This window comes from Lissotriton vulgaris, chromosome 1_1, assembly GCF_964263255.1.
Source record: "Lissotriton vulgaris chromosome 1_1, aLisVul1.2, whole genome shotgun sequence".
In the NCBI taxonomy this organism is placed as follows: domain Eukaryota; kingdom Metazoa; phylum Chordata; class Amphibia; order Caudata; family Salamandridae; genus Lissotriton; species Lissotriton vulgaris.
In genome coordinates, this window is record NC_141685.1 from 1,104,222,995 (window position 1) to 1,104,248,670 (window position 25,676).

Genomic DNA, 25,676 nt, shown 5'->3' on the forward strand with positions numbered 1-25,676 from the left:
GACTCAAATGTCACTGTCTGAAAACCAGGCCACCCCCTTCCTCTGTGTTTCCCTACTCTCTACCTTCTTTTATGCTGTCCTTTCCTCCTCATTGCAATATACATTGTCCCTTCCCACCATTCCTCCTCATAATCACTTTCTAGCAGGTCGGGTCCTCTTGCCCTGACAATGCTTTACATGTCCTCTTTCCTCGACTTCCATTCCTCTGCACTGGTTCTTGGCCAATGGAGCTTATTTCCCGGAGTCATCTTGTTTTATCCAATCAGGCCGCTCCTTCTTTCTGTATCATTTGCCGGGCCCTTCACTGCAGACAACCCCTCCCTTTTCTACCACCAATCGATTTGTCATCCCCATCTTCTTCCAACTTCCCATCCCTATCTCTTTGTCCCACTCCCTGTCCCTCCCAACTCACCGTCTCTGTGTTCCTCCCCAGCTCCCATCCTCCACCTCCTGACTTCCTTGCGGTGGTCACTACCACTATCGCTAATCACACCATATATCTATACCACTCATCCCCCTTGTACCCTCTGCAGCATCTGTTACTGGTGATATAATGCCCTTAGTGGTAGCCTCCAATGCAGCCCATGCTGGTTACCTTCACTCCTCGTGTGGGTGGTGGTCACCCAGAAACGTCTGCCTGTTTGGACAGGAATCCTAGACCTACTTCCCAGGTGGCCACTCTCCTTGACCAGAGTTGCTGGGTGGGGGAGAAGGGCATTCTTCCCACTTATTCTCCTGACCTACCTGCACTAACTGCTAGCCTCCCTTGACCCACTTTGGGCTGTGTTGAGTACACCTTACCAGACCAATACCTGGTTTGTTATGTGCTGAAACCCAGGTCCCCCTGTTTGAGCCCTCAGGGTCCAGAATCTTCATGGCACTCTACCTCTTCTACAATTTCCAGCAAGATGAATGTATCCTCTTGTCTCTTTCAGCCAACTGATTCCTATGATATTTCCAGCACCCTGGGCAGTTGGGGGCAGGATGGATTGGTGAAGAGCATACATCCACATACTCTGCTTATGTGCAAGGGTAGCAGTGATAATTAGAGAGGACTACAATTTCAGACACTGAAACATGTCTGTGAAATAGAAGGAAGATACACGATCCTGCATGGGGTCCTCCTGGGAAAAAAGGTCACCATTGCCTGTGCATACAGCCAATATGCTGATTCCCCAGACTTTTTCGCTGCTGCATTATGGGACAAAATAATGGTGCTTGGCCACACAACAGTAATGTTATGTTATGTTATGTTATGTTAAGCTGTTTTATAGCGCGCACAATTACTGCCGGAGTATCCTGGCGCGGAGTATGTAATCTGGGAGGCGGGTACAAATTCCATTTTGTACTAGATTCCCATATGCACAAGTCATTTGATTGATTACCTACATGCTTTTCATTTTATTTTGACCCCCAGTGGGCCACACTGAGTGCTTTTTTGTCATTCATGCATGTTGGGACTTGTGGTCCTTTTTAGAGCAATTATTGTCCTCTAGTGGGTTCCGTCACATTCATAACTTATACAGCATATTGTTCACCCTTGTGGGCCTCCGGATGAGTTGCTGCCTGGTCATATTCGCCCCATCTACTGTGCTGCATATCAGGCGTGGACATAGTTCCCACCACGCCGCCTCGCCATTATGTTACTTGCGGTGGTGCAGTCCTCCTAAACATACATGTGAAGCAACGAATAAACATTTTTTTTTTAAATGACCAGCCAATTCAAAGATTTGCCTTTTACGGGGTTTATTTTTTACATATAAAAATTGATTTCTTACAGAAAAAAGATTCACCAATCAATTTAAAATCTCCACATGTTAATGCCCAGAAGCCCCTCGGCACCCAGATCTGGAGTCTGATCACTTGTTATTGGCTGGAACAATCATCATCAGCCTTTTCTCCTGAGCCCAGCAGAAGCTCTCAGGGAAGGGGTTCATCAACCTGTCAAATGAAGATATTGGAGCAAGTCAGCTTTGTGAGTTGAAGAAGAAGACGTGTGTAATTCTCGAAAGAACGTCAGCTCAGAATTAGTTTAGTAAGTCAGATAAGATGGGCTATCCAGAAGAATGCAGATTTTAAAGCTCTGTGCCAGCCAAATATGCACAACGTCCTAAAGCACAGTACAGCAACGTAGGCCAGATCCAAGCCCAGTTTTCATGATATCTACATACCACACATATAAAAACTATATACTGAGTTCAGATACACAGCCAGTGGAAACTCTGAAAACCTGGCACTAGTTAGATATATGGTGGCTAGTATTATCCAGGACTCTGGTGGAATGTGCTGACCAGGCTGATGCAGACAACTACTAGACTAGACTAGTGCTTAGGCTGCTGGTCCAAGCAACACAATACTGGCTGTGAGCGAAAATCATCATCACACACTGGACAATTGGCCACCATTATTTACTAATTGGCACGGATTGGCTGCTTGGTGATGAATCGAGAGCAGATAGGACAGAGCAAGCTCCCCTACTCTTTCACTTTAAATGGGGATATTATTATTTCAGTTTTATTCAGTAAGGAAGACCCTCTTAAAAGGGAGATTATTGAAGAAGCCATGCGTAAAGGTTTGTTGTTAAAAACGATTTTATTTAAATTGTAATGCTTCCAATTGAAGAAGACTATTTATATTGATTTAAGGCTCTATACAATCCAAAGTAAATATCTGGTCTCAGGTGAAATTGTGCATGAAAACAATTATTTAGATAGACCGGGGCGTTGCCTGCAACAAATCCCTTAAGAAAATATTTGTACAAATGATGTTAAATTGCATGCATGTGTTCGATATATTATAGAAAAAAATTATTGTTCCCATGTGTTAACAAACAGACATTTGCTCAAAAAAACACTTTCACACTTTTTCATTCATAAAGAGAAATTATAGCTTACATTTCATATACAAACTCAATTTTCAAATCAAATGTTACAGCCATAAATCATAAGATAAATAATTCTAAGTATTAAGTAAAACTGGATATGAGTGAAAAGAGACTTTTGTCAGGCATGTCCAGTGACCCTTGGTTAGGCATCATCGACACCACAACAAACAGGGGTGTGGGAGATGAACAGGGCAAGACAGCAGAGGACAAGAAAGGAGGGGGTGGAAGAGATGCCACCGCCCCCACCCACTATGTACCACAAAGACAAACACTGAAAAATGTGTTGAATTTAAACTGTGATTTCACAATCCTGGGTCAAGATGCTCGACTCCTTATATCTTGTTATATTGTTAAGTACTGTAGCAGTTTTCACATTTCAAAGTGGCAGAAAAGAATCAGAGAAGGTAAAGGCCAGGTTGAAGCAGAACTCTGCCTCAAAACTGGGCAGGGGAATCAACTGTGACTTTCAAAACTGACAGTAAAATTGGGCCAAACCTCTCTGCAATAGTTCCCACCCATACCACAAAATGAACAGGTCAGTCAACGATATTGATAACGTCTATTGCCACGACCCTAGAACTCCTTCTGGATCTTATCTTGATAATCTGTGGCCCACCTGTTCTGAACTCACATTCTTACCTGCAGGACACCTAGAAACAGATGTGCATCCTGGTAGGGATAATCTTCTCCTGCCACTTAATGGTGACCATGTCCCTTTAAAACCATATTTTGAAGAATGGATCTTTGGGCCCCTGTGGCTTGTCTTCCTGCGGGAGTAGTGCCATGCCCCTCTGACTACTGTCTTCATTTACTTGCTCTTTAGCATCAAGAAGTCTCAGTTGGACTTCTGTGGGATCCTTGGTGAGAGGGGCGAGTGGCTCGCGGATGTGTTCGTTGTCAGCCCATGCATGTTACCCCCAAGCCATCTGTTCTAAGCTTACAACCTTCCATGCAAAACACCCAGCAACGGGTACACATCTCGTAATGTGTTATCTTATCTAGTAACTCAAGGATGACCTTTTCCCATCACAACCTGCTCTTTCAAATGTTGTGGGGTGGCTGGTTGGACCTCTATGGATGTTATACATGCTAAAAGTCTGCTAGGCCTCCTCAAGTGCCTGTCTTCACAGGCTGAATCTTTAGCGTCGTGCAGTCTCACTTTGACTGTTGTGAGTCGTGGTGACGGGGAGGGGACAAGTGACTCACTGTTAGGTATCCATGACTGGCAGACTGCTTCAATATTGCACTCACTGGCAAGTAAAAGGCTAGATATTTGATGCATGCCCACTATCCTACTCAACTACACCAGAAAACATTTGTGACGTATATTCTCTGGAGCCATATTTCTCTTCTCCTCATGCTCTTGTATTACTCAGCTCCTCGTTGGTCTACCTACGGGGAGGGGGTTTATGGGGGCCTCGAGATCGCCATTTCTTCAGCCTGGGGCTTCCGATTGTGATGTTTTTATTGTGTCTTCTTGTTGCTTTTTGACACCTTTTCTACACTCTATCCACAGAGTGGCATGTTCTGGACACATCCAATGAATACTTTATGTTAGAGTGAGTGAGAAAGGAGATGCAGTTCACATTCTCTAGAACTAGTATGTTTCTTTTTTTTTAACTAACCCTAAAGTGGAAAGGCCTTTGGCAAAACGTGCAACGTTACCCCGGAAGAGAGGTTACAGGAAGGACCTTAGCTGCAAATGATTTGACTTACATGAAAGTGAAAACTCTGTAGTATCTTATTAGCCTGAGAGGATTCAGTAATGTGGTGTCTTACTGATTAATGTATGTTCCTGGCCCATATCGTGGTGCTTTAGGGTGTATTCCTAGAAATATTTATATAAAGAGAGTTACTAGGCGTCCAATAGAAGAGGACTGCAAGTGCAGGTGAATGACCCCAAATGAACCATGCCATATATTTTTTATTATTCCAAAGTGTTTTCAAATATGAGAAATCTATCTCTGTCTTCTGCTGAGTGGAATGTTATTCAAATAAATTGAATTCTGCCTCCTTTGCTACTATTGTCCTTTTATAAAGTGTGTTCATTTTTTTGTTTTATGCTTTTCTTTCATCAGTAGACTAACTTTAAAGTATTCCTCTTGAACTATTGACTGAAATGTACAGTTTATATTCACTTATGTATCTTAATAAACTTAATTTGATTACAAAATAGCCTCTAGACCTCCCTCTGCATTGCCCTTTTTTCATGTTCAGTTTTTCCTTCTTCGTCTCTCATTTAAATCATGTTTTATTTGTTCACAGCCAAGGTCCACATCTGGTTGCCTGGGTCCCGGGACTGCTTTCAGGGAAAGAGAACCCTTCATCCGGCTGTGCTTTGGGTCTCCGCACATTTCATTAAGATCTTCATTTCAGGGAAAAACTGCTAACCCAGCTTATCACCAGTCACCCAATTGGGGAACTGTTTTGCTCCCACTGTCCTCACCTATTGTCTTTGTCTACACTCCCTCATTAATTAATATATCCTCCTGCCCCTCATTGGGCCTGCTTTTTAGGTTTTGACTGGCCATGCGCTTTGCGCATGGGCCAAAAAACCTCTTGAGTTGTGTGTGTGGCTTTGGGTCGGCCCTCGTCATTGATTGGCTGGCTCCGTAAACGGAGCCTTGCCATTGGACGAGGGGCCTGTCCGTCAATGCCGGACCAGACACGGGGGCGTTCCCGAGATTCTTTGGCTTTTGCCGACGTCACGCGACGCCGGGAACGCCCCCGATTCTGGTCCGGCATTGCCGGCACCTGCCTCTGCCTTCCTGCTCGGGACATTACACAAAAGACGCTCGATAGCCCCTCCCTCCCGCTCCGTGGCAGCCCGTCTCCCTCCCTCTCCTCAGGCCGGCCGGCCAGCCGAAGGAAGCAGCCGTCCGCCTCCAGCCAGGGCCGCGCTGGGATTGGCCCAGCCGGCCGAGCCTCCACCACGTCATCGGGAGGAGGAGTGGAGAGCAGGAAGCAAGAGATCTGCCAGATGTCCAGGTGAGTGCTTTGTCCGTGTGTGTGTGTCTGTTCCCGCCCCTCACCCTCCCGCTGTTAGTGTGTGGCCGTTCCCGACCCCCCTCCCGCTCTTCGTGCCTTTCCGCCCCCCCTCCTCCGTTTACCTCGTGTGTGGCCGTTCCCGACCCACCTCCCGCTCTTCGTGCCTTTCCTCACTAACCTTTCTCTTGTACCCGCTCGGTGCACTCCTGTGAGTACAATTCTTAAGAAAAAGCACAGGGCCGGTTTGGAGTGCTACATAAAAACGCGGTCATTAAAAGGTTAAATCTTTCATCGTGCACTGTTATAAAGTGAGCCCTGAAAATTAAAATCAATGACGTGGGAAAAGAGGGGTGTGTGGTAATGTTGTAAAGCAATTAAGTTAAACCGAAATCCGCTGCCTCCGCTGCCGAGGTTTGTGTAAAGTGAGGGATTACGGGGGACGCGGGAGGCAAAATGTGAGCTGTACGGACACCGTCCCAGAGGCATCAAGTAATTCTGGAAGTCACTTCGGCGGGTGTCTAGACAGTCCGTGATAGTGGTGACTTGTAGCTGCCCGTGTTGAGTGAGGGGAGTTAAGGTGCTGAAGCACGTTGTGCACACAGTGCAGCACGTGTGCAGTAGGGGTGAGGTGACTGTAGAACTGAGGGTGATGACTTTGGTTGGGACTCCGGATTCGTCAGTGGTGATGTGAAATGAATTCTGTGACGAGGGTGTGGTTGCGCTGCGGTACGCTGATGAACGGGAGGTGTGTGGAAGGGCCCGTTGCCTGTGACGGGTCCCAAGGGGTCCGTGCCTACTAATGGTCGAGCAGCCTCTGCAGAAGCAGGACCCAGGGGCTGCTTACCTTGGGGCTCAGGGGTGTCTCCTTGACAGCAGGGGCCTCGCGCACCGGAGTTTCCATAACACATGCGCACCGAGGCAGCCTTATCGCCGAGAGAAGGGAAGGGTCTGTTCACTGCGGGAAGCCTGGGTCCCGCCGACACCCCAGCAGGCAGTGGGGGATTGTCAACACCACGGTGGGCGGGCTGCACTGGCCCAGGCAGAGGGGGACCCTGTGATGGGTAAAGGTGCATGTAGCAGCGCCATGTCGCTGAGGGGCGTCAGTTGCTTTGGAGCACACAAGACCACAATTCCCAGAATGCACTGGTTTTTATGTAAGCCTAGGACTGGAAACAAGATGTCATGTCAACACCCACCAGAACCTCTACAGAAAACATTTAGCTGCCAAGTTCTAAACAGCAAGCCCGGCCGGGGAGACGCTATGCCCCCTCTGCTCGGCTCCTCGCTGTGGCTGAGATGCATTAACCATTAACCCCTCTTTGTCGCACTTGCGTTTTTGCTGACTTTAGTAGGGGCTGGGGCACTTTCGCGACTTATCGTGAGAGGTGGGTGGTCCCACTCATAACGATGCAGCTACGTTTTAAGGCGCTGCTAATGTAATCTGGAACACAAAAATGCTTATTTGTGATTCAGTGGCAACCCTTCGTGCTTTTAAAGGCCATGTGTACATTGAACCCCGCTCCCCCGCTTCACCCCACAAGGATTGGTATAGTCCACTTGCCATTCCCATGCCGCTCTGCGCCTGGAGCCCTCACCGGGCGGCGGTGTTGTTGTGTCTGGGGAAAGGGTCCGAGTGCGCTGTCCTGTGGTTTATTCTCAGCGTGGACAGGGAAGCCCCCTCCTGCGCTTGTTTTTGCTGTGGGAAAGCGAGTCTTCATTACCCCCTTGCCCAGGCGCCAATGCTTATTGTGTCCAGCCAGCCTCTTTCCGTGTTTTACTTCTTCACAGAACAGCAGTTTGTGGCCGCTTGATGCCACATCCGGGACCTTGCATCAGAATCCAGAGCTAGGCTTTAGAGCACCCGAGGCAGGCGCGGCACTGGAATCCCCAACACTTTACATCCTAAAGCTGCCAAGTTTTATTCAGTGACGTTCAACTACCAAATGCGGGATACTTTTCTGTGAGTAAAACCGAGCGACCATTAGCATGGAAAGATATATATATATATCAGAAAATGTACCCTTTTGAGCAATGAAAAGCTCCACCTTCCAGTTTTAGTAACTAATAGACACCGTTCTGCTTAAACAGGATCAAAGCAAGCTTCCCCCATGGCATGTTATTGACATACCATACATGCGTCATTGGTGAGCACAGCATACACATACACGCACCGTTCCACTCAAAAATCCCCAAACTTTTCACCGTGAGATTCCTTCGCAGTACCAGTGCATACTTTACTCACACGCTGCACAGACCGTAGCTGTGAAAGCTTCCCTGGCATGCGTCCTTCCAACACGTCACATGTGGTATGGGAAGAGAGACGGACGTGAAGGATGGAGGGGGTGGTAAACAAACTGCACCCATGTCCTGTGGTCATTGTTCTAGTTTTGCGTTGCCATCAGTTTCGCTTTTCATTCATCCTGGCACTAAGGTGAGTGGCATTGTGGTTTCACTCTAGCCTGTTTTGCCAAAAAGGGCACTCTGAGATCTTTTATAAGTTAGATGTCTTTGTCAGCAGATCTTGGGTTTTCTAGACGAAAGCATGCATTTCCAAAGGCCCCTCATACCAGTGTCCAGACTTGGAGATAAATAACTATCTGAATATTAGAAACCATGTTACATGTAAATAATGCACTAATTCCAAACATACTCAGTGTGTGTGTGCCGCTCCCCGCATTCTAACCAAGAGGTGCACTGAGTGAGTGTGAACATGTTGTAATGAGGCTGGTGCCGAATGCAGCGCACTGCTCCGAGCTCTGCCACAGGAGCCTTCACCTGTGTCAAAAATAGGAACACAAGTGATTCCTGTGTCTTTTACCCTGTGCATGGTTGTGTCTGACTGGGGCAGAAAATACGCCACCCCATTTGATGATCGCGGCAGTTTTTAACTTGTGAAGGGCAGCTGTGTGGATGTTTCGCAATGGATGGGAGACTGCATGCATGTGTACTCGCTGCAGGCAATGTTTGTGGGAAAAGTTGTCAAATTAACAGTAAAGCCAGGCTCGCCAGGCCATAAAAAAGGCCCACAAACAGCCAGCTCACACACTGACTTGTCGGACCAGTTCTTCTGGCACTGCCAGTTTGCCCTGTAGGTCAGCTGGACCCAGGCCCCAAGGATGCAAGCAAGTCTAACAGGAATGATTTGGCGACACCAATTCCCAGAACTTGCGCTACAGTCTACACATTTTTACAAGCGGAGCAATCTCTCCCTCATCCAGTGGTGGGTGTAATCAAGGTATTCAGCAGAACCCGCCTCTCTGTTCTTCAAGTAGATGTGCTTGAGTGTCATCAGACATTTGCAAGAGCATCTGATGTTGTTCTGATATTTGAGCCTGGGGTGGGTGTAGCCATTAAAGGGCAGAGGTGAGAGGGAAGGCACCTGTTGTACTCCCTGTGAAACTCTGAGAACATATTTCTGTTGATCTAATTCAAGATTTCTGGCTGCAGTTGAGGAGGAAGTGTTGAATCTACTCATAGGCCATACGTAGCTCCCCTCCCCAGACCTAAAGCCTCTTTAGCAGAATGGCGTGGCCTACTGCATAGGTTGCTGAGAATCCTTGAGATGGTGGCCTGGCATTAATGGCGGGTGGTTAGATGATAATGTACTTGCTAAAAAAGATTCAGTGCCTCTGTCTTGTCGGAAGCCCAACTGGAGGATTTGCAAAATTTGATTTCTTTTCACTCATTTTAGCAGCTGTGTGTTTTCTCTTCATGTACCCCTGTTAAGAATTGTGTCTGCCTATGCAGGCTGGAGATGAGTGAGGGGGGCACAAATTTAAGATTGATAGTGGCAGGGCATCAAAAGGAAATGCTGCTCAGGGTGCCAATTGTGTCAGACGTCTAGACTAAAAATATTGTGACTGCTTCATGCACGCTGAATCTGGGATGTGTGCCCGTCAGATCAATAGCAGCTCTGTCTGTTGCTAGTGTTACATTATCATATGTTCAGGGATTGGTCGTGGTGCCCAGATGGTGACCTTTGTTTGATAATGTCATTAAAAAACTCAACGTTCACTCACTGTTGGTGTCTTGTATTGCGGTATTATTGCGTTACTTATGTCTCTTAAGTGTGTGTTTGTGTGTGTATACATACACCGTATGTATTGTAATCTATGTGGTTTGATAGCTCAATCGGTCGCTCATTCAGCGCTGCATTTTAGCCCCGGTCATGGCGCTCGAGAGTGGACATTGCCGTTGATTGGCCGCCGCCCGTGGGATGCAGTGGTTCAGATGCGTTTCGGGCCCCAGAGGGGGGGGGGGGGAGGGAGACCTTGTTTTGGAGTTGAGGTTTGCTTTGTTTTTTCTCGGATGCGGTGACAGAACTCCTCTTCTGTTTGCCATAGTCTCACGGTCATGATGACAAAGGTGACACGGCGCAGGGCTGGGCCTGCCAACCCGCCACACAATATAATCCGTTAGGGCCTTCAGAAAGATGTTCAATTTATTTTATTGTGACGAAAATCCAAGAACAGAAGTGAAATATTAACATATTGACATTTGTAATAAAGCTTGAAACATTTAGAGAACATATTTGATCCAGTTGTTGAATGGTTGCACAGATTGATGCTGTGGTGGCGCCGAGTGATGCTGTGGTAACGCATAGTGAGGTTGTGGTGCCCCTGAGTCATGCTGTGGTGGTGCTGAGTGATGCTGTGAATTGTTTCCCCTCGTTTTTGTATCCTTCTGCCCTCTGTCTGCCTGGTGTTTTGTGCCGTTCCTCCACCTGAACTGAGCCCTTTAAAATAAGGCCATGCTCCAAAAAGTACCGCAGCCCCCTGCCCTGAACCATAAAAAACTGCCCCCTACCTCCGTGAAGTACTCTGACTCTGCTCTCTACCCTCCCTTGGCGCCTAAAACTGTCCCCTGCCATGCACCCTACAACGCCTCGACTTACTAAACTGTCCCTTCTCTGTGTGCTTAGAGGCCGTAAAATGTAAGCCTAGGCACAAATGGATGGTTGGATTTGTGGGGTAAAGTTTTATTTAATGTGATTTTATGTAGCGCGAACTTTACCCGAAGGTGTCACAGCGCTTTACATAAGAACCAGTTGCCAAACCTAAGGACTTTGATTTACATGCGTTAAGTAAAAGATACAAACAGGAAAACAATTGAAATGTACTAGATGTAGTCACACAAAGAAGAGACTGTTGATTCTCGTTATATTTCTATATACATATGGAAGGGATATGAATAGATGTACTGCAAGAGTCACATAGGAATGTTAGAGTAGAAAGGTCTACTGCATATACTAGTGAATACAGTCATCTCTATATAGAGAAAAAATGAGTTATATTTAGAGGGGTCGGAGTGGGACGCAGTGGGTGGATGGATGCATGATGGATGGATGTATGCATGATGCATGGATGTATGGGTGGATGCATGGATGGGTTGTTGGTTGGATGGGTTGGTGAATTGCATAAATTGTTGAGGGATTGGCTGTATATATGCATCTACCCATCCACCCATCCATGCATCTATCCATACACCCATCCATACACCCATCCATGCATCTATCCATACACCCATCCATACACCCATCCATGCATGCACCCATGCATGCACCAACTCATCCATGCAACATTACAACAAGAGCCCGCAGCTCTCCTTCGTCTCTCCTCGCCCCCCCTTCCCTGAGCCCGCAACTCTCCTTTGTCTCTCCTCGCCCCCCTTCCCCGTGCCCTGCCCTGCTATTGTAAATGACAATGCCATTTATTTATGTTAAAAAAAAAAAATGTCAAGAGCAATGCCAATAGCTCTAACTTTAACAAAGGCAAAACCATTGCATTGTAAATGCTTGTTTTCCTATCTGTTGTGTTTCCCTTCTTACTGTACTAAAAATTAATTCCACATGATCCACTGACATGTTCTATCAACTTCTATCAACTAATTAATTCCCTTTCTCCCCTACACTGTTTTAACTTTTGGGATATTTGTAAGTGGATTGCAGGCTCTGTAGGTATTCTACTATGTTGCCCTCTCCTACCCAATTTACAAGGAGAACGGCATTGTTAACAATAAAAAAAGGAAATCAAATAAATCTCTGGACAGCTAACCCTGGCTACCTGGATGTCGTTTTGGCCCTTTGGATCAGAGCCTTAGAAAGTGAGTTTACATCCTGATGACCCAGGTTTGTCATGTCATGCCATGTCATGTCTGGTTTACCTGAAGCGGAATCCTCCCATTGTATTCTGGAAAATCCAGACACCACGTCTTTTAGGTCATTTATCTGAGGAGGCTTTGGGAGCCCGATCACACTCTTCATGTAACAGTCCTTCCTGCGGTGAAAAAAAAGAAAAAGTTGATTAGATAATCATTCAATCAATCATTCTCATTTTGGAGTAGGGGCTAAAACAGGCTCTCAAATTCCATGACATAATTATGTTTTACACTGGATTGTCACCAGGTTACAGCAGATAATTTGCCATATATGTACATGTAAAACTTCTTTATTTGACTACTACGTTGCTCTATTTGCACACAACGTAGAATAATTACAACTGCTAAAACATGAGCAAACATTTTTCGTACTCAATTAATTGGGTGAAATGAGGGCTTGATGGGGTTATTTACTGGTGTTATTGTTGAAACAGTCGCAGAGTCGTTGCGTTCATTTTAGGACTTGCACGGATTTAGGATTTACTGACGTTTGAGCTTCTACTTACAGTCACAAGAGACACAACTAACATAAAAAACACACAAATACCCCAAAATAAATGTTGAGAAACTGATATTGAAAAAGGCAGTGTCGCAAACCATTTATTTGTAAACTGATCAAATGTCTGATGCCCGATGGAGCTACCTGGTTCAGCTATAGGGGAGATGGGCCGTGAATTCCCTCCTTGGTCGTCACCTACCCAGTCAGTCTTTAGACAGACTTCCTTTCGTCTCTCCTTATTGTCTCTTCCCTTAACCCCCCCTTTCTCACCTCCTCTGCCCCCTCCACTACTTTTCTCTCTCTTTTCTCTCCTTTCCTAATTGTATTGCCTATTTTTTGATGTATTGTGTAATTGTTGATCTTTTTCTGTTACATTGTTGACTCTGATGTAAAGCGCTCTGATACCTCCGGGTCTAGCCAGCGCTATATAAAACTCTTTAAATAAATAATATAAGCATCATTTTCAAATTTTTAATCAGACCTCCAGTAAACTATTTTAAAGAGAAATAGCATTTGAATATAGCTACTTTGATTTGATTTTTCTCCTTGAAGCTTTGTTTTTCTCTTATCCAGCAGGAAGGGCAATTTATTTTTGGGGATATTTTAATGTGTTGCTGGCATCATGGAGCACAAGTAGAAGATAATGAGAAGTTCTGACAGTTTTTCAAGGTGAAAATCTTTTGAAAGAGGATAATTATGTGGTAATTTCCCTTTAAAATGCTGCTTGTGTTCATTTTGCATGCTTTGTATCATGGCAGGAACTGACTTATGCTTGATCCTACTTTTAGTTCTAGGGCAAGCCATTTTTATTATATATGTATACAATACCAACATATTGGGGCTTTCAGCCACCAATATTCATCCATTGGTCAGTCGTTGTCATTCACATTTTCCTTCTGCCCACTACAGCATTTAGCATGGGGCAGTGGGTCAGCCTATTTAAACCACAGGTTAACTTTACTTTGAGTGACTGCATTTTAAACTCTTACAAAGAGCACGCCCGCACACAAGCTAGTTCTCTTCAGTGCCAATGCTTTTTTTTAACCTTATAATTACTTTTTGTGTTGTCTTTGTGTTGTCTTTGTATTTAAAACATAATGTGATAGCAAGATGCTTCTGATGCACTTTCCAGCTTTATCAGATTCCATCTCCTGCCAATGCTGTAGTAAATTCCTTTTGGAGTGGTTTGTGTTTCTGACTGCTGCTGTTTCACAGCATACCAGATTGTGTCCATTTGAAACTGTTCTGTAGTTTTTGTATATTATATAACCTCTTTTTCCTTCTTTCTTTGTTTATTTCCTTACTTTGTTTTTCTCTTTTTCTTTCTCTTGACTTAATTATTTCCTTCTTTCTTTCTTCTTTCCTTTTCTGTTCACATCTAGCCATTTCATTCTTGCCTTCTTTCTTTTTTCTTTCTCCTTGTTCCTTCTCTCTTTTGCCTTTTCATTCTTGCCTTCTTTCATTCCTTCTCTTTCCCTCTTTCCTTTTCTCTTTCCTTCCTTCTTTCTTTCTCTTTTTCCTTCTCTCTACCTTTTCTTTCCGTTTTTGTTCATTCCCTCTTTCCTACTTTTTCCTTCTCTTTCTGTTTTCTTTTGTTTTGCCTTTCATTCTTGCTTGCTTTCTCTCCTTCTTCCTTTCTTGTCCTTCTCTTTCTTCTTTTGCTTTCTTTCCTTCACGTTTTGTTTCTTTCACTTACTTCTTTCCTTCTTTATTTCCTTCTCTTTCCTTTTTTCCTATTATTTCTTGCCCATTCTTTTTTGCCTTCTTTCTTGCCCTTTTTCCTTCTTGTTCTTTCCTTCACACTTTCTTCTCTTACTTTCTTTCACACTTTCTTTCCTTCTTTTACTTACCTTCACACTTTCTTTCCATCTCATCTTCTTTTTTTCTCTTTCTTCTCTGTATTTCCTTTCTTCTCTTTCCTCCTTTCTTGCCATCCTACTTATCCTCTTTCTTGCCCAGTCTTCCTTGCCATCTTTTCCCTTTTCCTTCTTTTATTTTCTTATCTTCACACTTTCTTTCCTTCTTTTTCATTTCTTCTTTCGGTCTTTCCTTCTTTCCATCTTTTTTTCAATTTTTTCTTTTCTCTTACCTTACATTCCCCTCTTTCCTTTTCTCATTCCTCCTTTCTTTCTTGCACATTCTTTGCCTTCTTTCTTGCCATATTTCTTTCCTGTCATCTTGATCTCTTACTTGCCATCTTGCTTCATCTTTCTTTTTTAGCAATCTTTCTTTCTTCTTACCCTTTCTCATCCCCTCTTTCTCACCCTCTTTCCCTCTCTTGCCTTCTTCCTTTCTTGCCCTCTTTCTCTCTTGCCCTCCTTCTCTCCCTCTTGCCTTATTCCTTCTCTCTTTCTTGACCTGTTTCTTTCTTGACCTCGTCCTTCAACCAATACCAGACTAATTAACTTATGAAGTAGTTCCTTTCAGTGCCCGACAGTACTATGATAATTTGTGTTTTTTTGTGACCCAAAACGTTTTTATTACCTGTAACAAATAATGATAACTTTTATTTTTACATTGACGAGCGCAAAGTTTTGCGAAAAGCATAACGAAACAACAATTGCCAAAAGGCTGCAAACCAACGCCCGACCTACTGGCTTTGCCAATGCTTGTTAGACAATTGTCATTCATCTGTAGTAAAGACTAACTGCTTTTGTAGTTTAGTGGAAGTGCTATTTTTTCTGGCTCTGTAGGTAGCAATAGACACAATATTGTCCACAATCATAATAAGTAGGCCACTTTTCTGCTGTTTCTGGTTTTTACATATAACTAAAGACAGAAAAATATTTGATCTTTCTTTGGGAGCCTCTCCATTCTCTCTGTCTGGAGTGGCAGGCCACTTCCAATTCCAGAAGCAATACAAACCTGGCATTTCCCATAAATATAAACACAAGTTATTAACTATGATGAATTCAAACTAATACGTATGCCCAGCTGTGACTCCGATAACACTCTCCCAACATTTCATACGCAAGTACTGTGACGTAACCAACATCTCATTAACCACACACCTCAGAAATAGATGCCCAGAGATTCTTCCAGTTCGCAGACTGTATGCACAGCACACATGATTAAAAAAGAAATATGGATTCCAAAAGAAGTTCAGTTAGCTGTGCTCATGTGCTATTACTACAATTCTCATATTTTCAAGTGAGTGTTTTATTACCCTACACAACTTGTGAACATTAATGTATCGGTCACGTTTATGTGGAAATTTACAACCGTTCTTTTAGTAGCCAAAAATAACAGTGAAAAACAAAATACAATAATGTGAGAAACATGTACTATAGAGAAATAAAGCTGGAGTCGACCAACAGATAAAACCATAAAACAGGAACACATATAACGTGTTATGTTTTCTTTATTGATAGTAGTGGTTTGTGTGATTGGTTTAGTTTTCTGCATTTTGTTATTTTTAATTTTTCTCAATCATTATTTATCTATTCACTCAAGGAAAATCCTCAACCAGGGAGGTGTAGTGGTTGTCATCCTACTTGACCTGAGCTCCGCATTTGCTACTGTCAACTACAACATCTTATTTGTCAGACTTAGAATGGTGGGAGTCTTGGGCAAGATTTTCCTGAAGGATAGAGCGTTTCAAGTATTCGAGGGCAACTGCACCTCCAAGCTAGTGTCACTAACGTGTGGAGTCCCTCAGGGCTCGTCATTAAGTCCCACTCCTTTTAACGTATCTAAACCCTCTTGCCGAGCTAGTCCTCCCATATGGGATCCAGATCATTACCTACGCGGACGACATGCTGCTAGTGGTAGCGTTAAAACACCCGAAGAATATGCCAGTCAATCTAGAATCCTGTATGGAAACTGTGGCCATGTGTATGGACCAGTCATGCCTTAAGCTCAAAGGAGACAAGACCGAGCTAATGATCTTGGGTAACTACCCATCACCACAGCTGCATTGAACTGGCCTAACTGTCTTGGCCCTCCGCCAGTCCCCAAAGATCAGATCAAAAGCTTGGGAGTCTGGTTGGATAAGTCTCTCAAATTCAACTGCCAAGCAGTCAAGTTAGCTGCTTCCTGTTTTGGTATCATCAGAATGCTGCAAAAAATTCTCCCACGTCTCCCTACATCCGCTCGAAGAGTCATGGTCCAGGCGTTGGTGCTCTCCCGTCTGGACTACGGAAACTCTCTCTACCTTGGTCTACCACAAAGAAATTGCAGGTGGTGCAGAATTGTGCTGCTTCATTACACCTCCAACTCGCATTTGGCCAAACCAGCGCTAAAAAAACTGCACTGGCTCCCAATAAATGAACGGATAATGTTTAAATTATTATGTATAGCACATAAAAAGCTCTGGGGGATGGGTCCAAAGACAAACCATTCTCTTATGCCTTCCATCGCCCTTCAAGATGCCTCCGGTCAGCCAGCCTGTTTTTGGCAGCGGTACCTAAAATTAAGAGAGCCGGTTCAGGAGGCCGAGTCTTTTCTTACAACGCCACTAGACTATGGAACACTCTCCCCATCCAGCTGTAATCAATAGCCCACCACCACTTCTCCTTCCGGAAGCAGCTGAAGACTTGGGTCTTCCAGAATCTGCCTTAACCACCCAACCTTCATTTGCTTGTTGTTGCTAACATGGGGATGCCTAAGGATAGCTTAACACCTGCTAATTAATAATAACTTCCAGCATTCTATTTTTAATATAAATACATCATTTTTTAAAAATGTATTATGACCAACAACCTAATCGCGCAATAGTACTGGTCAGGGAAAATATTAGTGCAAATTCCATTTGCTCATGTTTTTGATTGATGTTTTGCTTTGGTTTTAGCTGGGGAGGTGTGTTCCTTGCTTTCCCACCAGCTGTAAACCACCCCTTCGCAATAGAAAACTCAGAAGAAACTTGAGATTGGTCGAAGGCCGTGCTGGAGGCACAGCAAGCTCATGCACACACAGCACTCTGCTTTCCTCCTCTCACTCCTATCATCCTCAGTGCATTGAACAGGTTGAAGGAGCAGCTTGCAGCAAACTTAGCTATGAGAACTGTTCGCAGAAGGAAATGCCACTTTACACCTGTGATACTTCACACTGGTAACACATTTATCCTCTTATTACACAGCACTCATTTCAGTGACTTGACAACGTGCTGCTCTGCTTGAACAAAGCGCAGTGTGTGAAATGACAGAGTAGTTACCGTGAAAGAGATTCTCTTTAGGCAGGAGTTCCAGTGACAGAATCTGTTGTAGACAGGGCCCCGCGGTGATAGATCCACACTGTACACTGGTGCACTGACAGACATATGCCGTGGGCTGTCTGCACCAGTGACAGCGATTCTCTGTAGTCTGGAGCGCTGAAAGTGATGTACTGTGCACTGGTGCATCTGCAGTGACAAAAGTGCACTGCGAAATGAAGCACAACAGTGACAGATACATTGTAAACAGGTGCAGTGACCGAGATACACTGCAGGCTGGAGCACATCAATGACAGGTGCCCTGTAGACAGGAGCTCAGCAGAGCCAGTGATTCACTGTAGGCAAATGTCCGAGTAGAAACAGAGATACTCTGCAGACTGTAACCTCAGCAGTGACAGAGATTGGGTGTAATCAGGAGCGCAGACATAACAGAGATTCCTTGTAGACGGGTGTAGTGGCAGAGATACATTGTAAGCAGGCGCGACAGCAGTGATGCTTTGTAGACTGGAGCTCAGCAGTGACCGGTGCTCTGTGAACACGTCAGTCCCAGCAGTGGAAGAGGTGCACCGGCGACCGGTGCTCAGTGATGGCAGAGGTGCACTGTAGGCAGGAGCTCAGTGCCAAGAGATACATTGTAAACACAAGCAACAGCAGGGATACCTTGTAGACTGGAGCTCAGCAGTGACCGGTGCTCTGTGAACACGTCAGTCCCAGCAGTGGAAGAGGTGCACCGGCGACCGGTGCTCAGTGATGGCAGAGGTGCACTGTAGGCAGGAGCTCAGTGCCAAGAGATACATTGTAAACACACGCAACAGCAGGGATACCTTGTGGACTGGAGCTCAGCAGTGACAGACACACTGTAGACGCCTCAGTCCCAGCAGTGGAAGAGGTGCACCGTCGACCGGTGCTCAGTGATGGCAGAGGTGCACTGTAGGCAGGAGCTCAGTGCCAAGAGATACATTGTAAACACACGCAACAGCAGGGATACCTTGTAGACTGGAGCTCAGCAGTGACCGGTGCTCTGTGAACACGTCAGTCCCAGCAGTGGAAGAGGTGCACCGGCGACCGGTGCTCAGTGATGGCAGAGGTGCACTGTAGGCAGGAGCTCAGTGCCAAGAGATACATTGTAAACACACGCAACAGCAGGGATACCTTGTGGACTGGAGCTCAGCAGTGACAGACACACTGTAGACGCCTCAGTCCCAGCAGTGGAAGAGGTGCACCGTCGACCGGTGCTCAGTGATGGCAGAGGTGCACTGTAGGCAGGAGCTCAGTGCCAAGAGATACATTGTAAACACACGCAACAGCAGGGATACCTTGTAGACTGGAGCTCAGCAGTGACCGGTGCTCTGTGAACACGTCAGTCCCAGCAGTGGAAGAGGTGCACCGGCGACCGGTGCTCAGTGATGGCAGAGGTGCACTGTAGGCAGGAGCTCAGTGCCAAGAGATACATTGTAAACACACGCAACAGCAGGGATACCTTGTAGACTGGAGCTCTGCAGTGACAGACACACTGTAGACGCCTCAGTCCCAGCAGTGGAAGAGGTGCACCGGCGACCGCTCAGTGATGGCAGAGGTGCACTGTAGGCAGGAGCTCAGTGCCAAGAGATACATTGTAAACACACGCAACAGCGGGGATGCCTTGTGGATTGGAGCTCAGCAGTGACAGACACACTGTAGACGCCTCAGTCCCAGCAGTGGAAGAGGTGCACCGTCGACCGGTGCTCAGTGATGGCAGAGGTGCACTGTAGGCAGGAGCTCAGTGCCAAGAGATACATTGTAAACACACGCAACAGCAGGGATACCTTGTAGACTGGAGCTCTGCAGTGACAGACACACTGTAGACGCCTCAGTCCCAGCAGTGGAAGAGGTGCACCGGCGACCGGTGCTCAGTGATGGCAGAGGTGCACTGTAGGCAGGAGCTCAGTGCCAAGAGATACATTGTAAACACACGCAACAGCAGGGATACCTTGTGGACTGGAGCTCAGCAGTGACAGACACACTGTAGACGCCTCAGTCCCAGCAGTGGAAGAGGTGCACCGTCGACCGGTGCTCAGTGATGGCAGAGGTGCACTGTAGGCAGGAGCTCAGTGCCAAGAGATACATTGTAAACACACGCAACAGCAGGGATACCTTGTAGACTGGAGCTCTGCAGTGACAGACACACTGTAGACGCCTCAGTCCCAGCAGTGGAAGAGGTGCACCGTCGACCGGTGCTCAGTGATGGCAGAGGTGCACTGTAGGCAGGAGCTCAGTGCCAAGAGATACATTGTAAACCCACGCAACAGCGGGGATGCCTTGTGGACTGGAGCTCAGCAGTGACAGACACACTGTAGACGCCTCAGTCCCAGCAGTGGAAGAGGTGCACCGGCGACCGGTGCTCAGTGATGGCAGAGGTGCACTGTAGGCAGGAGCTCAGTGCCAAGAGATACATTGTAAACACACGCAACAGCAGGGATACCTTGTGGACTGGAGCTCTGCAGTGACAGACACACTGTAGACGCCTCAGTCCCAGCAGTGGAAGAGGTGCACCGGCGACCGGTGCTCAGTGATGGCAGAGGTGCACTGTAGGCAGGAGCTCAGTGCCAAGAGATACATTGTAAACACACGCGACAGCAGGGATACCTTGTAGACTGGAGCTCTGCAGTGAGAGACACACTGTAGACGCCTCAGTCCCAGCAGTGGAAGAGGTGCACCGGCGACCGCTCAGTGATGGCAGAGGTGCACTGTAGGCAGGAGCTCAGTGCCAAGAGATACATTGTAAACACACGCAACAGCGGGGATGCCTTGTGGACTGGAGCTCAGCAGTGACAGACACACTGTAGACGCCTCAGTCCCAGCAGTGGAAGAGGTGCACCGGCGACCGGTGCTCAGTGATGGCAGAGGTGCACTTTAGGCAGGAGCTCAGTGCCAAGAGATACATTGTAAACACACGCAACAGCGGGGATGCCTTGTGGACTGGAGCTCAGCAGTGACAGACACACTGTAGACGCCTCAGTCCCAGCAGTGGAAGAGGTGCACCGGCGACCGGTGCTCAGTGATGGCAGATGTGCACTGTAGGCAGGAGCTCAGTGGTAAAACAGATACATTCCATCAATGTGCAGTGACAATGATACACTTTTGTAATTCGATTTTGGCCACTATAGGTGTGGCAGGGTATACTCAGACATGAGTCCCTTTCTCACTGCTCCATCAGGATTCAAGCAAGCCGGGCCGAAGAGGCTGAAATGCCAGAAACCGGTCCCCGGTAGCTTGTCTCCTTTCTGGTAAAGAATTGGCTTGGTAGTTTAGTCTGCCCTGTTCCCATGATGCACTGGGCCAGGGACAGACTGATTTGCATATAGCCAGGTTCTGAGCCGGGATGGGGCAGTGAGATAAATAACGGTGATGGATCAAGCCCTGATCTTTGGACTGGGTAAGAGTGGTCTGCTCAATTCAGACACTCTGTTCATCACCACCCCCTTTTGTAATTCGATTTTGGCCACTATAGGTGTGGCAGGGTATACTCAGACATGAGTCCCTTTCTCACTGCTCCATCAGGATTCAAGCAAGCCGGGCCGAAGAGGCTGAAATGCCAGAAACCGGTCCCCGGTAGCTTGTCTCCTTTCTGGTAAAGAATTGGCTTGGTAGTTTAGTCTGCCCTGTTCCCATGATGCACTGGGCCAGGGACAGACTGATTTGCATATAGCCAGGTTCTGAGCCGGGATGGGGCAGTGAGATAAATAACGGTGATGGATCAAGCCCTGATCTTTGGACTGGGTAAGAGTGGTCTGCTCAATTCAGACACTCTGTTCATCACCACCCCCTTTTGTAATTCGATTTTGGCCACTATAGGTGTGGCAGGGTATACTCAGACATGAGTCCCTTTCTCACTGCTCCATCAGGATTCAAGCAAGCCGGGCCGAAGAGGCTGAAATGCCAGAAACCGGTCCCCGGTAGCTTGTCTCCTTTCTGGTAAAGAATTGGCTTGGTAGTTTAGTCTGCCCTGTTCCCATGATGCACTGGGCCAGGGACAGACTGATTTGCATATAGCCAGGTTCTGAGCCGGGATGGGGCAGTGAGATAAATAACGGTGATGGATCAAGCCCTGATCTTTGGACTGGGTAAGAGTGGTCTGCTCAATTCAGACACTCTGTTCATCACCACCCCCTTTTGTAATTCGATTTTGGCCACTATAGGTGTGGCAGGGTATACTCAGACATGAGTCCCTTTCTCACTGCTCCATCAGGATTCAAGCAAGCCGGGCCGAAGAGGCTGAAATGCCAGAAACCGGTCCCCGGTAGCTTGTCTCCTTTCTGGTAAAGAATTGGCTTGGTAGTTTAGTCTGCCCTGTTCCCATGATGCACTGGGCCAGGGACAGACTGATTTGCATATAGCCAGGTTCTGAGCCGGGATGGGGCAGTGAGATAAATAACGGTGATGGATCAAGCCCTGATCTTTGGACTGGGTAAGAGTGGTCTGCTCAATTCAGACACTCTGTTCATCACCACCCCCTTTTGTAATTCGATTTTGGCCACTATAGGTGTGGCAGGGTATACTCAGACATGAGTCCCTTTCTCACTTCTCCATCAGGATTCAAGCAAGCCGGGCCGAAGAGGCTGAAATGCCAGAAACCGGTCCCCGGTAGCTTGTCTCCTTTCTGGTAAAGAATTGGCTTGGTAGTTTAGTCTGCCCTGTTCCCATGATGCACTGGGCCAGGGACAGACTGATTTGCATATAGCCAGGTTCTGAGCCGGGATGGGGCAGTGAGATAAATAACGGTGATGGATCAAGCCCTGATCTTTGGACTGGGTAAGAGTGGTCTGCTCAATTCAGACACTCTGTTCATCACCACCCCCTTTTGTAATTCGATTTTGGCCACTATAGGTGTGGCAGGGTATACTCAGACATGAGTCCCTTTCTCACTGCTCCATCAGGATTCAAGCAAGCCGGGCCGAAGAGGCTGAAATGCCAGAAACCGGTCCCCGGTAGCTTGTCTCCTTTCTGGTAAAGAATTGGCTTGGTAGTTTAGTCTGCCCTGTTCCCATGATGCACTGGGCCAGGGACAGACTGATTTGCATATAGCCAGGTTCTGAGCCGGGATGGGGCAGTGAGATAAATAACGGTGATGGATCAAGCCCTGATCTTTGGACTGGGTAAGAGTGGTCTGCTCAATTCAGACACTCTGTTCATCACCACCCCCTTTTGTAATTCGATTTTGGCCACTATAGGTGTGGCAGGGTATACTCAGACATGAGTCCCTTTCTCACTGCTCCATCAGGATTCAAGCAAGCCGGGCCGAAGAGGCTGAAATGCCAGAAACCGGTCCCCGGTAGCTTGTCTCCTTTCTGGTAAAGAATTGGCTTGGTAGTTTAGTCTGCCCTGTTCCCATGATGCACTGGGCCAGGGACAGACTGATTTGCATATAGCCAGGTTCTGAGCCGGGATGGGGCAGTGAGATAAATAACGGTGATGGATCAAGCCCTGATCTTTGGACTGGGTAAGAGTGGTCTCCTCAATTCAGACACTCTGTTCATCACCACCCCCTTTTGTAATTCGATTTTGGCCACTATAGGTGTGGCAGGGTATACTCAGACATGAGTCCCTTCCTCACTGCTCCATCAGGATTCAAGCAAGCCGGGCCGAAGAGGCTGAAATGCCAGAAACCGGTCCCCGGTAGCTTGTCTCCTTTCTGGTAAAGAATTGGCTTGGTAGTTTAGTCTGCCCTGTTCCCATGATGCACTGGGCCAGGGACAGACTGATTTGCATATAGCCAGGTTCTGAGCCGGGATGGGGCAGTGAGATAAATAACGGTGATGGATCAAGCCCTGATCTTTGGACTGGGTAAGAGTGGTCTGCTCAATTCAGACACTCTGTTCATCACCACCCCCTTTTGTAATTCGATTTTGGCCACTATAGGTGTGGCAGGGTATACTCAGACATGAGTTCCTTTCTCACTGCTCCATCAGGATTCAAGCAAGCCGGGCCGAAGAGGCTGAAATGCCAGAAACCGGTCCCCGGTAGCTTGTCTCCTTTCTGGTAAAGAATTGGCTTGGTAGTTTAGTCTGCCCTGTTCCCATGATGCACTGGGCCAGGGACAGACTGATTTGCATATAGCCAGGTTCTGAGCCGGGATGCGGCAGTGAGATAAATAACGGTGATGGATCAAGCCCTGATCTTTGGACTGGGTAAGAGTGGTCTGCTCAATTCAGACACTCTGTTCATCACCACCCCCTTTTGTAATTCGATTTTGGCCACTATAGGTGTGGCAGGGTATACTCAGACATGAGTCCCTTTCTCACTGCTCCATCAGGATTCAAGCAAGCCGGGCCGAAGAGGCTGAAATGCCAGAAACCGGTCCCCGGTAGCTTGTCTCCTTTCTGGTAAAGAATTGGCTTGGTAGTTTAGTCTGCCCTGTTCCCATGATGCACTGGGCCAGGGACAGACTGATTTGCATATAGCCAGGTTCTGAGCCGGGATGGGGCAGTGAGATAAATAACGGTGATGGATCAAGCCCTGATCTTTGGACTGGGTAAGAGTGGTCTGCTCAATTCAGACACTCTGTTCATCACCACCCCCTTTTGTAATTCAATGATACACTGTAGGCAAGAGCTCAATGGTGACAGACATACATTTTACACACATGCAGTGACAATGATACACTGTAGGCAGGAGCTCAATGGTGACAGACATACATTTTACACACATGCAGTGACAATGATACACTGTAGGCAGGAGCTCAGTGGTGACAGACATACATTTTACACACATGCAGTGACAATGATACACTGTAGGCAGGAGCTCAGTGGTGACAGACATACATTTTACACACATGCAGTGACAATGAAACACTGTAGGCAGTAGCTCAGTGGGGACAGGTGCACTGTAGAGAGGGTTATAGCGGTGACAGAGATCTACTGTAGACATGTCTGTCCCACCAGTGACAGCTATACTATGTACACAGATGAAGTGACAGGGATACATTGTAGACTGGGGCACAACAGTAAGCAAGACACACTGGAGATAGGCACAGAGATCCTTTTGGTCAGTAGTCCAGCAGTGGCAGAAGTTCAGCATAGACACAAGTTCCAGCAGTGACAGAGACCACCCATGCACAGGTGCTCAGCGGTGATAGCGACCACCCGTGCACAGGTGCTCAGCAGTGAAAGAGAACACCCGTACACAGGTGCTCAGCAGTGACAGAGACCACCTGTGCATAGGTGCTCAGCAGTGAGAGAGAACACCCGTGCACAGGTGCTCAGCAGTGACAGAGACCACCCGCGCACAGGTGCTCAGCAGTAACAGAGACCACCCATGCACAGGTGCTCAGCAGTGACAGAGACCACCCATGCACAGGTGCTCAGCAGTGACAGAGACCACCTGTGTATAGGTGCTCAGCAGTCACAGAGACCTCCGGTGCAGAGGTGCTCAGCAGTGACAGAGACCACCCGCGCACAGGTGCTCAGCGGTGATAGGGACCACCCGTGCACAGGTGCTCAGCAGTGACAGAGACCACCCGTGCACAGGTGCTCAGCAGTGACAGAGACCACCCGCGCACAGTTGCTCAGCGGTGATAGGGACCACCCGTGCACAGGTGCTCAGCAGTGACAGAGACCACCCGTGCACAGGTGCTCAGCAGTGACAGAGACCACCCGCGCACAGGTGCTCAGCGGTGATAGGGACCACCCGTGCACAGGTGCTCAGCAGTGACAGAGACCACCCATGCACAGGTGCTAAGCAGTGACAGAGACCTCCCATGCACAGGTGCTCAGCAGTGACAGAGACCACCCATGCACAGGTGCTCAGCAGTGACAGAGACCACCCATGCACAGGTGCTCAGCAGTCACAGAGACCTCCGGTGCAGAGGTGCTCAGCAGTGACAGAGACCACCCATGCACAGGTTCTCAGCAGTGAGATAATCCATGCACAGGTGTTCAGCAGTGACAGAGACCACCCATGCACAGGTGCTAAGCAGTGACAGAGACCTCCCATGCACAGGTGCTCAGCAGTGACAGAGACCA

At 47.1% G+C, this 25,676-nt stretch overlaps 1 protein-coding gene across 1 annotated transcript in view; it reads right to left on the reverse strand.

Annotated features, from left to right (window-relative positions):
- Positions 1 to 1,729: 1,729 nt before the first annotated feature.
- The window catches only part of LOC147748683 (coagulation factor XI-like), a 92,991-nt gene continuing 69,044 nt past the window's right edge, over positions 1,730 to 25,676 (reverse strand). The window contains exons 10-11 of the mRNA XM_086963558.1: positions 12,035 to 12,147; positions 1,730 to 1,941 (exon numbers count right to left, since the gene is read on the reverse strand). Of these exons, the coding sequence (XP_086819684.1) occupies positions 1,937 to 1,941; positions 12,035 to 12,147 (118 nt within the window). The 3' untranslated portion in view covers positions 1,730 to 1,936. The remainder of the gene's footprint in view (positions 1,942 to 12,034; positions 12,148 to 25,676) is intronic.